The sequence below is a fragment of the Leptidea sinapis genome, chromosome 36 (assembly GCF_905404315.1).
Source record: "Leptidea sinapis chromosome 36, ilLepSina1.1, whole genome shotgun sequence".
Lineage (NCBI taxonomy): Eukaryota > Metazoa > Arthropoda > Insecta > Lepidoptera > Pieridae > Leptidea > Leptidea sinapis.
Genome location: NC_066300.1, coordinates 1,287,858 through 1,305,090, shown reverse-complemented (window position 1 = coordinate 1,305,090; position 17,233 = coordinate 1,287,858). Strand labels below are relative to the sequence as shown.

General features: G+C 34.1%; 1 protein-coding gene across 1 annotated transcript in view; it reads left to right on the top strand.

Moving 5' to 3' along the window:
• LOC126975521 (uncharacterized) overlaps window positions 1-17,233 on the top strand; it is a 292,595-nt gene that overhangs the window by 235,242 nt on the left and 40,120 nt on the right. Inside the window, exon 4 of the mRNA XM_050823459.1 lies at window positions 5,497-5,650. Coding sequence (XP_050679416.1) covers window positions 5,615-5,650 — 36 coding nt within the window. The 5' untranslated portion in view covers window positions 5,497-5,614. The remainder of the gene's footprint in view (window positions 1-5,496; window positions 5,651-17,233) is intronic.

Below are 17,233 nucleotides of genomic sequence, written 5' to 3'. Positions count from 1 at the left end.
TCCTACTGTATTCAATGTATTTGTTATTATTTCATTTACACGTGGCTCACAACTATTGCTTAGTACTTGACGATATGTTAGTATGAGAATATGTTAACATCAAAACATTGACACTAATTTATATTTAATAACTATGTGATTATTTGTTAATAGTTACTGCAATATGGGTACGCGTATTACGTACGCGTAAATACGAATATGGGTCACTTTTCTTTTAACTTGTAACATAGTAGGAATCACATGAGCGTTGCCAACTTTGCCTTTTAGAAAGGTGTATGTGCATTTTGAAGGAATCCATATTTTATAATTCCGGAAAACCGCACAAGGATGCTCATTCCACAGCTTAGTTCTTCGTGGAAGAAAGTTTCCGAAAAACTGCACTGTAGACGAACGCCACACATCCAGATGGTGGAGATGATATGCTATTTTGTGGCGTCTCGTGCGAAGGTAAAATTCGGCGGCAGGAATCAAGTCAAACAGCTCTTCGGAACATTTAAAAGACACCTCTACCACATTTGCCACATGAAAATGAAGCCACGTCTCTACGCAACGCCAAGTGATCTAGCACTACACAAAGTATAGTGATTTAAATAATATGCTGATCATGTCAGAACATGTCTTGTAAATTCAAATTCAAATATTTTTATTCGTAATAGGATATGACTCATTCATTGAAAGTCAAATAATAATATTGAAAGTAAAATTTGGCGAAATAAACGTAATGATTACTAAGTACCCAGCAAAGTCATACATAATTAAACCAAGGACGCTACACACTCACTCAAAAACAAGAAGGCATTGAAAAGTCTTCATAAATATTTTTTTAATTTGTGGATTTATGATGACCAACAGTTTTAACTAAGCATTAAGTACAATGGTCAAGTACTAAGCACGTGTAAATGCAACACGTAGATTACGTATGTAGATGATCGGAAGGCGCCAATAACAAGATCATATTGTGATAAAGTCTTATGATCTTATTTATCGCAACTTCAAAGTGTTGTATGAAGCGATTATAATGAATTATGTATTCTACAAGGATCCGGCATTTGAGAACGCTGCTATTTATTACTGGAACATTTTTAACTTTGTCTGTTAAGGAGAATACTGGAACATTAATTTTTTTTATATATTTTTGTATAATGCTAAGAAGGCGCCGAGTTTCTAGCTAAAGCAGGACGAAATTGAGACTTGTGGGCTTTTGTTAGGATAGTCGTAGCGCGGATGAGTTCGGTATTTTCTTTTTAGAAGGACTCACGCATTCAAGAAATATGTATATATAGGATAATCACCTGCATGTAATCGCGCGTCATCGGAAAATCTTTCGGGATATTATCAATTGTACGTGAATAACAACTAGCCTAAGCTCAATAACAAAAAATATTATAAGTTCGAATATATTGTAAGTCCACGTAAATGATAGGCTTTACAATATGATGTTGGTACACCTTATTTTTGACTATTTATGTTTTATTATTTCACAATAAAAATTATAAATAAGATAAAATAAATGATTGAAGTTTAAATGAAAATCAAACAAAGAAATACAAAGTTACAGGCATTCAAACTTTTGGAGTAAGGGTCTGTTCCTATTTCGCAAAAACTTGTACAGAGCCCCTTATAGAAATACTAAGGCTTACAACATTTTTGTTATTTTATTGCGTTCGTAGCTATACTTATTTGTTTTCATCATTCCGAGTATACGTGAGTTTGTGTGCCCCACAGTGTCGAGGTTTCGCATGATCTAGGTTATGTTACTCTGTCAATTGTGTTGTCGTTTGCATTTGCAAATATTGTAAGTATGAATTTGAGCAATTACGTTTTCTACCAATGAAAGTCGAAAAACTGACTTTTGTGTATTTTTTGTCATCCAATTCTTAAAATTTCAATATTTTGTAATCAACCATTGCTATCGACAAACGTTCAAATTGCATGTATAGCGTATATATAGTGAGTCTATTTCAGAGCAATTTATTGTACACAAAATTATATAACGGTATTAAATTGAAAGTCAAGAGGAAAAAGAAAGATTTAGATAGGTTACAGTAAGTAGTGTTTCTATACCTCGAATTTAAGGTAAATTAACCTTAACAATTTCTTATTTTGGTTTTAAATTTGCCTTTTCCGAGACCTTTGGTTTCATAAAAACGACAAGGCTTTTTTCATTACAGGCGTAGATCAAATGCGCAGTAACTTATACGTGCACATTCTTGGAAATTTCAATTATATCTTGATGTTCAGAAATCTAATTTAGAGTGAGAGTTATTGGAGATGATAGAGGTTTTATAATTGGTTGTGGTTGTCTGAGTCTACAACTTGCTCAATTAACAAACACCAATGCAATGGTGTAAGTTGTCACACTAACGAACAAAGTCTTGCATTTTATCTTTAGTCGGATTATAATAATATATAGCACCCATTAATTTACTTTTAATTTTAATTTTGTGCAGACCTTGAACACTACTGTCATTTTTGCAGTCGATCGTTTCATGTCCAGTGGTTAATTCGACCAACATTTTATTTTAAGTTAACATGCCGATATTGAATTATGTCCAAGCTAACGAAAGTGTGGGTACACCTTGTGCATTATATAATAAACTAGTAGACATGCTATGTCTGTTTGTATACTTTAAATTAAATTTTGAAATAAGCAATCGGTTCACAGATAAAGAAGTAAGTAAAACAACGCAATCTATGTGGTAGTTTCGCGTGTACCCGCTCATATTATATAAATAACTATCTGACCCAGCAAACGTCGTATTGCCATATAACATATTCAAAATAATCAATTATTAAAATTTTGATGCAACCAATTCTCAGACCTACCAAATATATCGTACTACAATTATTGTACTCGATTGCCATCTTGCAACCCTATATCGGTTTAGTGGATGGAACAGATTAATATAAAAATCGTGATACAAAAATAGTTGTAGATCGTAGAAAGGCGAAAATTTAAATTTGTATGTAGTTTTCAATGCTGAATAATAATAAAATAAAAATAAAAAAAAATATCAAAAAAATTAAAAAAAAAATTGGGGTGGACTACCCTTAACATTTAGGGGGATGAAAAATAGATAGTAGCCGATTGTCAGACCTACTGAATATGCATATAAAATTTGGTAAAAATCAGTAAAGCCGTTTGGGAGGAGTAAGGTAACTAACATTGTGACACGAGAATTTTATATATAAGATGTATAAATTAGAAGTGAGTAACAAAGGACCACGATAAGTGATAATTGATTTAATAAAGTAAAAATTTAACGTAGACATGATTCTAGTGTACATCTCCTTAAAATATGTTTGATATATATATCATGCTTTATTACAAAGGAAATATTCAGTCCATAAAGAATCGCAATTCATGATCGATAAACGTATCTGTCAATATTCTCTGAACTCATGAAGCATTGAATCACTCAATAAATATTTCAAGATTATCGCCGGCGCCGAAATAATTGCAACTCAAATTATTTAAAAATTGTTTTATTGATATTGATGTAAAAATCTCATCAAAGAAGTAGACGAGCTATCTCACAGAATATAAGAACGATAATTCTATGCTAGTGTTTGATGAAAGATTGGTCAATATGACGTAGAAGCCGGGAGGTGTGATTCCGACAAGGCGCCGTAGATATGGGCTGATAAGATACTGTTAGGAATGTGCATTGACTATTGATGACGTCAGTTGCTTAAGTAAATGTTGTCGAGTCATTTTACAGTGAAACTGAAAATAGCCCGAAATTACGCCCTCACATAACCATAGTTATATTTAACAATGCAGTATCCGGAACTTAGATTACAATTATATTTCGGATAAGTCAAGAACATGTTTCTGTGTATTTAGTTGTTCCGATTCATGATAATTCCTAAAAAGGCATAAAAATAATTTATTTTCTGAAAATTGATTTTTTTAGTTACTACAAGAACTCTCCCAGCATTCTTTGTTGTGCTCTTTTTAATAAAAATATATAAAATTGTACTGTTAATGATATTGCCATTAAAACCAAGGCTGGCCGATCACTTAGATATTCAGCTGTGTAGTAGAAGTGTTGATAGTAATCTTTTGGTGTTTAATGAATTTTTAGTAGATGCTATGGACAAGGGATACCAGGTAGATGCTGTGTATATCGATTTCGCCAAAGCATTTGACAAAATTTTTCATGATACTCTATTGATGAAGCTCTGGCAACTTGGTATACATGGTGATATTGTTAGATGGATAAAATCATACATCACTAATAGGAGTCAGGCTGTTGTGTTTCGTTTCTGATTTTAAATCGATCGGTTCTGGTGTTCCACAAGGATCGCATTTGGGCCCACTATTATTTATTTTGTATACGCAGATGATACTAAAATATACAAAATAATACGTAATATAGATGATTGCATTGCACTACAACGTGACATAAATACTTATGAAATTAACTGCACAAACATCAATTTATTTTTAAATACAGAAAAATATAATATTATTACTTTTACAAGAAACCGCAATGCAATATTTTACAAATATTATCTTTCTGGTAAAGAACTCACAAGAGTCACTGAAGTTAGGGATATAGGCGTCATTTTAGACTCGAAGCTCACCTACGTTAATCATATTGATAAAATTATAAAAATATAGCTTATAAACAACTAGGTTTCATTTTACGCTCTGGAAAACCCTTTAAGGATCCTTTAACTTATAAAATATTATTTAATAGTTTTGAACGAAGCCACTTGGAATTTGCATGTGAAACTTGGAAACCTTTTTATTAAATTGATGTTGATCGTTTAGAAAGAATTCAAAAAAAGTTTAGTAAGGCTCTAGAATTTAGAACTGGACATGATGAATACATGAATTACCAATTATCATTAGACAAACATAAAATAGAATCTCTATAATACCGTCGTGACAAATTCGATATAACCATATTATATAAATTCTTAAGTTATGTCATTGATGCCCCTGCGTTATAACAGAAGATTACATTAAGGATACCTCGTATATGAGAACGTGACAGTAAAAAGAAACCTTTATTCTCAATTCCGATCAGCAGAACTTGTTTTACCCACAATAGTTTCATAAGACGTGCCTGTCGACTTTATAATAACTGCTTTAATCATATTGATATATTTTGTAACTCCATAAATAATTTCGAAACAAACCTTAAAATGAAAAACATATGTGATAATTTTATATACATTACGAAATTCACCTTTTTACATGTTTAATTTATACATATATACAAAATGCGCCATAACCAGTATATAACACAGGGAACTAAAGGTTTATATTTACTAATAGTTATTAAAATAGTTTTATAAAACTGTTTCTTCCTTATATCAATTTAAAAAAAAAACATTTACCAACAATCATTCTATGTATAGAGCGACAAGGATCTATTGGCAGTCGAACGACAATATAAGTTTTGTGTTAATCCACGGAGGGTCAAAACGAAATCAATAACAATGTATGTTCATTTTCATTTAAATGTTTTTCTTTATTCGCAGGTGTAAAATGGTGGTGCGACGGTATTAGAGGGCGTGCGGGCGGTGCGGGCGGCGCGGGCGGCAGGGGCTCGCGCGCGCCCACCCGCCGGCCGCCTGCCTCGCTCGCCGACGCACTACTATGCGGATGGCAAGCGCCCTGTCCACTTTGCTCGCGGTAAGTGTATACCCATAGTTATAGTGACGATACCAACCACCTGCCTCGCTCGCCGACGCACTACTATGCTGATGGCAAGCGCCCTGTCCACTTTGCTCGCGGTAAGTGTATACCCATAGTTATAGTGACGATACCAACCACCTGCCTCGCTCGCCGACGCACTACTATGCTGATGGCAAGCGCCCTGTCCACTTTGCTCGCGGTAAGTGTATACCCATAGTTATAGTGACGATACCAACCACCTGCCTCGCTCGCCGACGCACTACTATGCTGATGGCAAGCGCCCTGTCCACTTTGCTCGCGGTAAGTGTATACCCATAGTTATAGTGACGATACCAACCACCTGCCTCGCTCGCCGACGCACTACTATGCTGATGGCAAGCGCCCTGTCCACTTTGCTCGCGGTAAGTGTATACCCATAGTTATAGTGACGATACCAACCACCTGCCTTGCTCGCCGACGCACTACTATGCTGATGGCAAGCGCCCTGTCCACTTTGCTCGCGGTAAGTGTATACCCATAGTTATAGTGACGATACCAACCACCTGCCTCGCTCGCCGACGCACTACTATGCTGATGGCAAGCGCCCTGTCCACTTTGCTCGCGGTAAGTGTATACCCATAGTTATAGTGACGATACCAACCACCTGCCTTGCTCGCCGACGCACTACTATGCTGATGGCAAGCGCCCTGTCCACTTTGCTCGCGGTAAGTGTATACCCATAGTTATAGTGACGATACCAACCACCTGCCTCGCTCGCCGACGCACTACTATGCTGATGGCAAGCGCCCTGTCCACTTTGCTCGCGGTAAGTGTATACCCATAGTTATAGTGACGATACCAACCACCTGCCTCGCTCGCCGACGCACTACTATGCTGATGGCAAGCGCCCTGTCCACTTTGCTCGCGGTAAGTGTATACCCATAGTTATAGTGACGATACCAACCACCTGCCTCGCTCGCCGACGCACTACTATGCTGATGGCAAGCGCCCTGTCCACTTTGCTCGCGGTAAGTGTATACCCATAGTTATAGTGACGATACCAACCACCTGCCTCGCTCGCCGACGCACTACTATGCTGATGGCAAGCGCCCTGTCCACTTTGCTCGCGGTAAGTGTATACCCATAGTTATAGTGACGATACCAACCACCTGCCTCGCTCGCCGACGCACTACTATGCTGATGGCAAGCGCCCTGTCCACTTTGCTCGCGGTAAGTGTATACCCATAGTTATAGTGACGATACCAACCACCTGCCTCGCTCGCCGACGCACTACTATGCTGATAGCAAGCGCCCTGTCCACTTTGCTCGCGGTAAGTGTATACCCATAGTTATAGTGACGATACCAACCACCTGCCTCGCTCGCCGACGCACTACTATGCTGATGGCAAGCGCCCTGTCCACTTTGCTCGCGGTAAGTGTATACCCATAGTTATAGTGACGATACCAACCACCTGCCTCGCTCGCCGACGCACTACTATGCTGATGGCAAGCGCCCTGTCCACTTTGCTCGCGGTAAGTGTATACCCATAGTTATAGTGACGATACCAACCACCTGCCTCGCTCGCCGACGCACTACTATGCTGATGGCAAGCGCCCTGTCCGCTTTGCTCGCGGTAAGCTTATACCCATACTTATAGTGACCATACCAATGTTGCCATACCTTGACCATACCTGCCTTGCTCACTGACGCACTATGCTGATGGTCAGCGCCCTTTCCACATAGTTTTTAAAGTTGGAAATGTTGAGAATATTAATTTGATTCGATACAGAATGTTAGAAATTTTTTGAGAAGATTTTTTATTTTTTATTTTGATGTCTCTTGAATACATTTATCGATTTTGACCAACCTGTTAACGATCGACGCAGGTTTTTTTTCTAAATGAATTAAGAACATGCATTTTGACATAATATATTAAATTTCGGCGTAGTTTAAAAAATCATTTTTAAAATCATGTCTAATAAAAGTTTAATAAACACTATTTTTTGAATTTTCCAACGGTAATAACTTTTGAATTAATGAACCGTGTGAAAATCACACGGTTGACGGCATTCGATGCAGTTTTTGAGCCTTGAGCAGGGTTTTTTTTCGATATTAAGTAAAAATAAATACTACAAATCAAAAATATTGTTTGTTAAACGTGTTGAAATATATTTTTTGTAAAAATAAAAATATAAAAGCATAAACTTGGTTATTTGAATTTCTCACATAAATTTTGAGGTTATGTGAAAAAAGTGTAAAATCAAAAGCTGTAGATCTTTTTAATACCTATTACTTTGTTATTTAACTTTTTTACATAGAAGTTGATGCTTCGCCGGAAATCGAGTTTTTGTTTTTTAAATCCCCCAACTTCCACTTCCCGACCTCAGATCGCCCGTATTGATACTCCAGTATTTTCTAATCGCTTTTAACCTACCATTATTTTCTTTTTGGTTTCAAAAATTATCAACCCTGGTCTAATACACATAAAAACTCCGTTGTCACAACTTAATTTATTTGTTACGCAACTATTTAATAGATTTTTACTGTTTCAAATCCTTGACTATGACGTTATATATTATGACGTTATTATTATTAGACCAATTTAATACATGTCAAACTACCCGCATATTTGGTATTTCGCTTTAGTGTAATGAGATAAAGTCGAAAATTTAATAAGCGTTTCTATAGATTACTACTCTTATGTTTTGTATAGCTGTCAGAAACCACGATTTGGTATTATAGTGTATGAAGTTCTAATAAACATGAATTATGGTAATGAAACGATGTCTGAAATGCATTTGTAAGTGAGGTATATGGTACTAAAATGAAAATTGACACTAGCTATCAACTTGTCACACACTTGGCTTGTGGTAAGCCCCACTTTTCAAAGTTAAGCCGCAAACCACACGGATATTAATGAGTCAATGGACGCAAATTTCCGGAACATTATAATATATGGAGATGAACGGAAGACAATTTCCAGCTTTTTGAATTCTTTTTTTTGTTTAAGAAAACTTCAAGAGGGTGGATTTTCAAACTGCTTAAAGTAAAAAAAAAATATTTTACAAAACAAACAAAAACAACAACAAAAAGTCACTTTTCTATATCTACAAGCATTTATAAATTATCAAATATTTAATTAAAACTTAATATTAGTTTTTTTCGTAGTTTTCTTAGCAAAATTTCGTTTGATTGATTAAGTAGAAGTTCATTAAAATATCTATTCTGTTAGCCGTTGAGGAGTTCTCTCATTATGTGCCAGTGGAAGCGTTAGGAAATTTATTGATTTTACAGCCGTAAAGCAGTAATGTGCAAGCATTATTGTGTTTCGGTCTGAAGGATGTCGTTGCTAGTGTAATTAATGAGATAATGAAACTTAACATCTTATGTCATAGGGACGAGCGTAATGGCGATGCCATTCATTATTTTGAGTTCACAAATAAAATTTGAAAAACAAAATTTTATGAACGATGCGGTACTCTAACCCACGACCTCCGGCGTTCCGTGCCGGTGCTCTAACCAGCTGAGCCAACCGTTCGAGTAACGCCGGAGGTCGTGGGTTGGGCAGGTTATCAACTGTAAAGTAGATCCTGTAGTTGAAGCCACTACCTGAGAGTTGAACAAAGCAAACAAGGTTTTAATAGCGAGGCGTTACTCGAACGATTGGCTCAGTTGGTTAGAGCACCGACACGGAACGCCGGAGGTCGTGGGTTCGAGTCCCACATCGTTCATAAAATTTTATTTTTAAAATTTTATTTGTGTATTAATCCTAGAAGTGAGGGTTATCACTTTAAAAAACATAACAAATTATTTTGAGTTCAATCAAGAATCCTAAACACTTACCACCAGGCGATCGTCTCGCTAATTGTGTCACTTTTTCTCATAAAAAAATTTACAGAAAATAATTTTCCTATTTCAGTTGTTTATGTTACGTTTACCTATGACGATAATTTAGCCAAAATGTATAATTTGAGCTAAATCAGTTGAGGATAAAATATTCAAAGTACAGTATAGTTTATTTTGTTAGTTGGTCAGTTGCAAGTTAAATAAACATTCTCAAAAATAAAACCCTTATTAATTTGAATATTTATAAGAATTATTCTGTCTGTTTGTCAATGCCCTTGTTCTTAAGATGGTTTGGAGTCAAATACTTACCCTTCGCAACAGCTTCAAGATTCAATTATGTATAAATAACTTAAACAAGAGAGGCCGTTGAAGCATAATACTTTTAAACTATAAGTAAATCAAAACCTATAATACCTATATCGGCCTTAAATAAACTTGGTAAAAAGTTATACCTCATAATAAACCTAGAATATACTATTGGCCATACAAATAAAATTGGCATAAAGTTATAAGTAATTATAAACCAAGTAAATGTAAAATGTTTGCAAATAGACATTTTGCTTACGATTGGTTTGTTCGGACGTATAACGTTTCCCGCATTTATTTGCAAGGCTGCTTGTCATTCAGAAAACTTCAGAATTATCATTCTATTGTCAGTGTTGTCAACGATATTGTAAAGATATTTGCATATTCTTTGTTTATGCTAAGTTATAACTTTATACCAAGTTTATTTGTAAGGCCGTAAATGTTTACAAATAGACATTTTGCTTGGTTTATTCGGACATAGAACGTTTCTCGCGTTTATTAGCAAGGCTGATTGACATTCGAAAAACTTCAGATTTGTGATTATATTATTGAAAATGTTGTCAGCGATAAAGTCAACATTTTGCATGTCCTTTGTTTATTCTGAGGTATAACATTATACCAAGTTTATTTGTAAGGCAGTTAAAGAATGGACTAGATAGATCTATGAAAATAATGGAAAGCTTAATTATTTGTTGTTAAATTACAAGTTTGATAAATAATAAAACAAACGTCTATCATAACTACAATATATTGATTGCAAGAGTCCGGATTCTTTGAAACACAAAATACTAGGTACTACCTGTATAAACCTTTATATCACATTTATCTCTGTAACAGAATTATCCAAAGTAATTGTCATAATCTTCAAGACGTTACTTGAAAATTTTCGCACGAACAAAGGCGAAAAATAAGACGTACCGAAATATTGTAATGTATGGTACATTACAATATTTCGGTACGTCTTATTTCCTAGCAATGTATATTTATAAATAATTAACTATTTGCTTTATCTGTAACTCATATTAATGTATAATGATTCATATTAGAAGATAGACATATTTTAATGATTAATATAGTATTAGCCTAATGATGTGGCTGACTCAGAAAGCTGGCATTTAAGACTGGCTTTGAAATTACATAAAATTTATTTAAAAAAAAACTTACACTACCAATTTATATGAGAATTCTAATTATACTAAAATTAATTTAATTATGGCCAATTTTTATATCTTGCACACTCCCTAAATGTTTTAAAAAGGTTTTTTTTATGATAATGAGGGACGAGACGAGCAGGACGTTCAGCTGATGTTAATTGATACGCCATGCCCATTACAATGCAGTGCCGCTCAGGATTCTCAAAAAACCCAAAAATTCTGAGCGGTACTACAATTGCGCTCGTCACCTTGAGACATAAGATGTAAAGCCTCATTTGCCCAGTAATTTCACTAGCTACGGCGCCCTTCAGACCGAAACACAGTAATGCTTGCACATTACTGCTTCATGGCAGAAATAGGCGCCGTTGTGGTGCCCATAATCTAGCCGGCATCCTGTGCAAAGGAGCCTCCCACGTACCTGCAGAAACAAGCAGTGGGATCTTGTACTAGTTTTATGTCATAACATTATTAATATTATAAAAAAAAAAATTACAGAGCAGACAGAAATCACTGGTTGGTTCAGCACAGGGTGTCCAATTATACAAATAATATTTAGTATCACTAAGCGAGGCTAAAAAGAAAAAGCTTTTAGGTAAAAAAAATTTACAATGAATCAATGGACTTCGTATGAAAGAATCGTCAAACTGCGTAAGCAGTTTTGCGGGGCATGGGGCATATGTATATATATGTAATATATGTATATTACATACATATATTACATACATACATGAAGCCACAACCTGAGAGTTGAACAAAGCATACAAGATTTTATGACGATACGTCACTCGAACGGTTAGCTCAGTTGGTTAGAGCACTGGCACGGAACGCCAGAGGCCGTGGGTTCGAGTCCCGCATCGTTCATAAAATTTTATTTGTGTATTAATCCTAGAAGTGAGGGTTATCACTTTAAAAACATAACAAATTGTTCATTGATACATCTCTCCAAATCACAGAATTAATACTACCTATAAGTTCGCGTGCTTAAGCAGTGTTTTTTAGTTTTATAAAATCTTAATTTAGTTTGTAAATCAATTAAATAAATCTTTAAGGTGCTGCAATATGTCGTCATCATTGTTCTAATTATGATTAGTTAATCATAGTTAATTATGTTTTAATTGATTTCTTTTGTGTTAATGTTCATCAATCAGATTATGGTCTATATTGTCAACAGCAACCTTGAAACATTAAAAAAAATATAGTTATGTTACTAAAGCTATATGTATTCATGATGACCCGTCGTCAGCTGACCATGGGAGTTAATTTTGATTTCGTACTTCCAGGGAAGATTCAAGATTGACGCAAAAACGTACAATCAGAACAGTTTGTTATTTTTAGTGATATCACTCGCTTCTGGGTTTAATATTCCGTCCAACTCGGCCGGTTGGCTCAGTTGGCAAAAGCACTCGAACGGAACTCGAGAGGCGCGGAGTCGAGTCCCGCATCATTCATAAATTTTGGTACAAATTAAATTTATATACGTACAAAATTGGGCGGTGATTTACATTAAAAAGTTTTTTTTTATTTACTTATTTTTATAGGTTTTTAATAATCATGAATCAACACATTACAATTTTTAAATTGCTTTATCATAAATACTATAGTTTGATAAGTAATCTATATTTAATAAGTTGTTCGTTGTTGATTTCTGTTAGATGTGGACTTCCTAGGTGACTTCTACCAGGTATATGTAAAGGGTTAGTTAGTGGGTTTGCTGCTACATTAAAAAGGTTAAACCTAATATATGCAAGAGATGAAGCTTTAAACTAATAACGAGAGGGAGATACCTAAAACAGCGTGAAATCTATGCGAAACATGCCCCCTGGCAATCCTTGTTTTATTTAATAACTAGCTGACCCGACAGACGTTGTTCTGTTTATAATTAAAAAATACTATGCTAGTGGAATTTCGTTAAATCTGTTCTTAGCTGACCTCTACTCGGCGAAAGAAATATTCCTACCAAATTTCAAGTCTCTACGGCTTATGGTTCCAGAGATATCGTGATGAGTGACTATATACGGAAATCTCTAATTTAATTAAATATATATATATATATATATATATATATATATATAGATTTAATTAAATTATATTACCAAAATAAAATGAGTCTTGGTGTGAGCTTTCTTTTAACTATTTAGCTTTAGAGAAGCAAAAGCATCTGTGGTGCAATAGATTGAACCGTTGACTCTCACCATGAAGCCCCTGGTTCAATCCTGTGTAAGTATGCTCTTTTATCCTCCTATGTCATAAACACAACAAAAATATATATTGATTGAAAATATATATGAATCCCTAATGTGTCAGGCCAGATACACACCTAAGATGATTTATACGTCTAGACAGACTGTGACAGTTGTAAGAACGTAAACTTAAATCTGTAGAAATTGAGGTTAACAGTTAATCTCTATTTTGAGAAAGTAACACACACTAACACTAAGTCATATACAAATCGCGAGTGTGAAGATGTGGCTTATCACGCGCACTAACGTAATTAACCTGGCCTATTTTCATCGGTTGTCTAGCAGCAAAAGGCTCTGTCTTCGCGTTTAAATTATCTAACACAAATAACGAATTATGACGAAATAGAAAGTGTAGCAAAGCGAGAGAGGAGTGATACCTTTCATTCTCCGTTGTTCTTTTATATGAACTAAGCTATATTTCAGTAATTGTTTAAAAAAAAACTACTTTCAAAGTTATAATAAAAGGTGATAAAGGAGCGTCTTCCACACTTTGTTGATAAACATGATCATAAGATAAGGCTTACTGTACAATATCTATCAAATCGTAAAAGAAATTTTAAAAATAAATAAAGTGACTCCGGAGAAAATCATCCACATACGTTCTCAGTCACAATATTTCTAAATTTCAGTCAGTACATATAATAAATAATAATAAATTAGTAGTACTGGTTTATATCAGACCAGCTATAAGACGTAGAAGCGCATAATATAAAACCTCCATGGAGCGTCAGTCTAGCGCAGGTTGTGCTAGAGCCGTGTCGTGTTTAAAAAAAACTGTTAGTGTTATGGCGCGAAAATCAATCGCGCGCTCGGAACACTCGATAAAAAATAACTCGTGTTCACAGTGTTTTAAATTTAATTATAGAAATTTGTAGAAAAGTGTTGTCGCGCAATAAAATGTGAATTTATGGATTTACAAAGATCGGAAGTGTCAACCTCAAACTTTATGTATGAATTCAAATTCTTGGATAGATTTCATTTTGCTTATGGCAATTAAAATGGTGAGTTAGATTTATTACAGCTGTAGCAGGTGTTACAGACTCAATATGCGTAGATACCATTTACATGACCACATGACGTCTTAATATATATTCAAATAAACTTGGTAAATATTACTTTAATATTTCATTTATATTCAGTTTCACAACGAACAAGTCAATATGGATTAAACTGCTGCTGTCTAGAGCTAAGATTATGTATTTCGAGGAAATCATTTATAACAATTATTGCAAAAATCTTTAATAATTGATATTGAATAAAAAAGCCAAGTGTGAGGTGTTTCGTGACCCAAGACTTCCTTATCATCTTCACAATGGTATATCTGCGAGTATATTTTCTTAATATTTTATTTGTATTTGAATATGGGTTTACAGTCATCACAAAACTTGAAAAATGATCTGTTTCTGACAAATACTACTGAAAATTAATTGAACTATACAACATCTAGTGTGAAGAGGTCATCAAGTATTATTAACCTTTAAATAACTAAGAGAGTTTCTTAATAAAATTTATTATTTAAAAATATAAACTTTAATGCTTCTATTTAACTTATAATCACTTCGTATAACATATCATAAAAATAACTTTTAGCATATCCAACAACAAAATTGACTCGTCCTGTATTTTCAAATGAATCTCCAGATGGAAGAAAAACCTCTGCTGTCGCTTTTTAATGATACAGTAACCAATGCTCAATACATACCATTACGTGGGCTGAAAGCCTGTCTGTTAATGAAAGACATGAAAACAAGTCAAGTGACAATCACAGATGGGTTCCGTACCATCGTGTATAATTTAAAAGTATGTAATTACTTCATATGTAACAGTGGCATATATTTTATTGTATATTATTGATGAAATTACTTTTTATTTGTTGTTATAGCCGTAAAAGTATATGTAAAGACACGGCCGGTCTGACAGACAGACGGACCAACGGCGGAGTTTAACAGGAGACTACTAGGGTTTCCATTCGTGTAAGAAACCCTTAAAACTTCCAATTCTGTCGAAGCTCCAAAGCATTTAAGCGACAATAGATATTGCAAATAACAGATCATATCGAACTTAACTCAATTCAACATTTCATAATCACTCTATTCAATGGATCTCACCACCAGTCCTCATGAAACAAATTATTATAGTAAAGTTGGGTTTGTTTCCTGCACCCGTTCTACTCAAAACGGAGGTATTTCTTTTCCAAATACTTCTAACTACTAAAACAAGACTAAGTTATCAAATTAAAAACAAATATTTAATTTTCGATTTGAATATCAAACATTTAATTAATTGACCTCTAGTAAAAAAATCTTCTCACCTTTAGTCTATTGACGCAGACAGTCACGAGGTGCTAAATATTTTCGACACAATTAAACAGATTAGCCAACGCTTCCAAAGACAATGCTACTTGTAGCAGACATGTATTATCATAACATACAATATTCATGTACACTTGGAATTACTATTCCCAAAGCAAGGCCATCGCCTTTAAGTTTATATCTATGTTTCAATAAAACGCATTTTTTGAATTTATTTTCATATATGAATGGTAGGTATAGTATGGTTTAGTATAGGTTTAGTATGGTTCTAAACATAGATAACTTATATGTCTAGATAGAGTCGCTTGCTGTTAGACAACCGATGAAAACAGGCTCGGCTTTAATACTTTAGTGTGCGTGAGAAGCTACGTCTTACACTCGCAATTTGTATGACACTTTGTCTTACGGCCGTTTTCAATAACCTATCTATCCCTAGTTTAACTTAGAGATACATTGTTGTCACCGTTTAATGACAAGATCTTATCTATCCATAATTATGTCCAATATAGTTATAGTCCAATGCTATCTGTCAATAGGTTATTGAAATATAAGTAAGTGAAAAAAGATATTTTTGTTTACCTCTAGTAAGTAAACCTAAATAAGAATACCTACCTAAGAAGAGATAGGTTATTGAAAACGGCCGTTAGTGTACCTACGTGCATTGCTCAAAAAAGAGGTTACTAAAAACTCAATTTTTTCGACGTTTTCACAGCTATCTAGACGTATAAATGATATAAGGTTTTGAAGCATTCATAGTTTTTTTAATTCTCCAACAAAACACAGAATAATTCGTGCTAATGTTATCATAAAAAAAAAGTATTCATGTTTGTCAAACTTTGCGAATCTCAAAATATTATTTAAGGGCATACATTAAAAAAAGATTATTGTAGTAAAGGTGTCACATTGTTATTCTATTATATGGAGAGTTTTCCGCCGCTTCTTCTCTAGTATCTAGTATATTAGAAATCACATCAAAAAGAATTCTAAAGGAATCACTTTTGAGAAAATATTATTATTTATTATAAATGCCTTTTATGCCTTTTTATTATTTTCATCGTAATGTCCAGTAAAAAAGATAGCATGTTTGCAAATCTACCATGAAGCAAGTTTTACGTAATAATATAAATTAAACGAAAATATATTTTACTCGTAAAGTTTAGGAACGTAGGGAAAAATTCTACCATAAAAAATCAATTTAACTAAAACTACTAATAATATCAAGTAAAGCGTTGTTGAGTTATTTTGTAATGAAACTAAAAAATTCGGACTAAAATATCTCTTTTGTTGAAAATTTTTATTCGGGCCTCGGCTCATGGAGTATAATTATTATAGTCAAAAACAATAAATATATCAAGAAACCAGTCTACATAATGAGAAATAGAGAGAAAATAAACGACATGTTTGAAAGTAGGCTTTTAAGATTCAGCGTTATTCGTTAACATGGGAATTTGGGTACAGATTGGTTTATTAATTTATATTCGATATAATTATATAAATATTTCATCTAAAATAGCCTTCAAGTCAATATATAGATACGTTTGCACTTTTTATGTAACCAGAACTTATGCTGAGGCTTAAACTTAAATAATTTAATAATTAAATTTATATTGGTTATTTTAATTACCTCTCGACGGATTCATTTTATTTTTATTTTAGAGACATTTTGAGAGAAATATGAAAAAAAGCCTTTTATTTATTATATACTAGCTGACCCGACAGACGTTGTTCTGTACATAATAAAT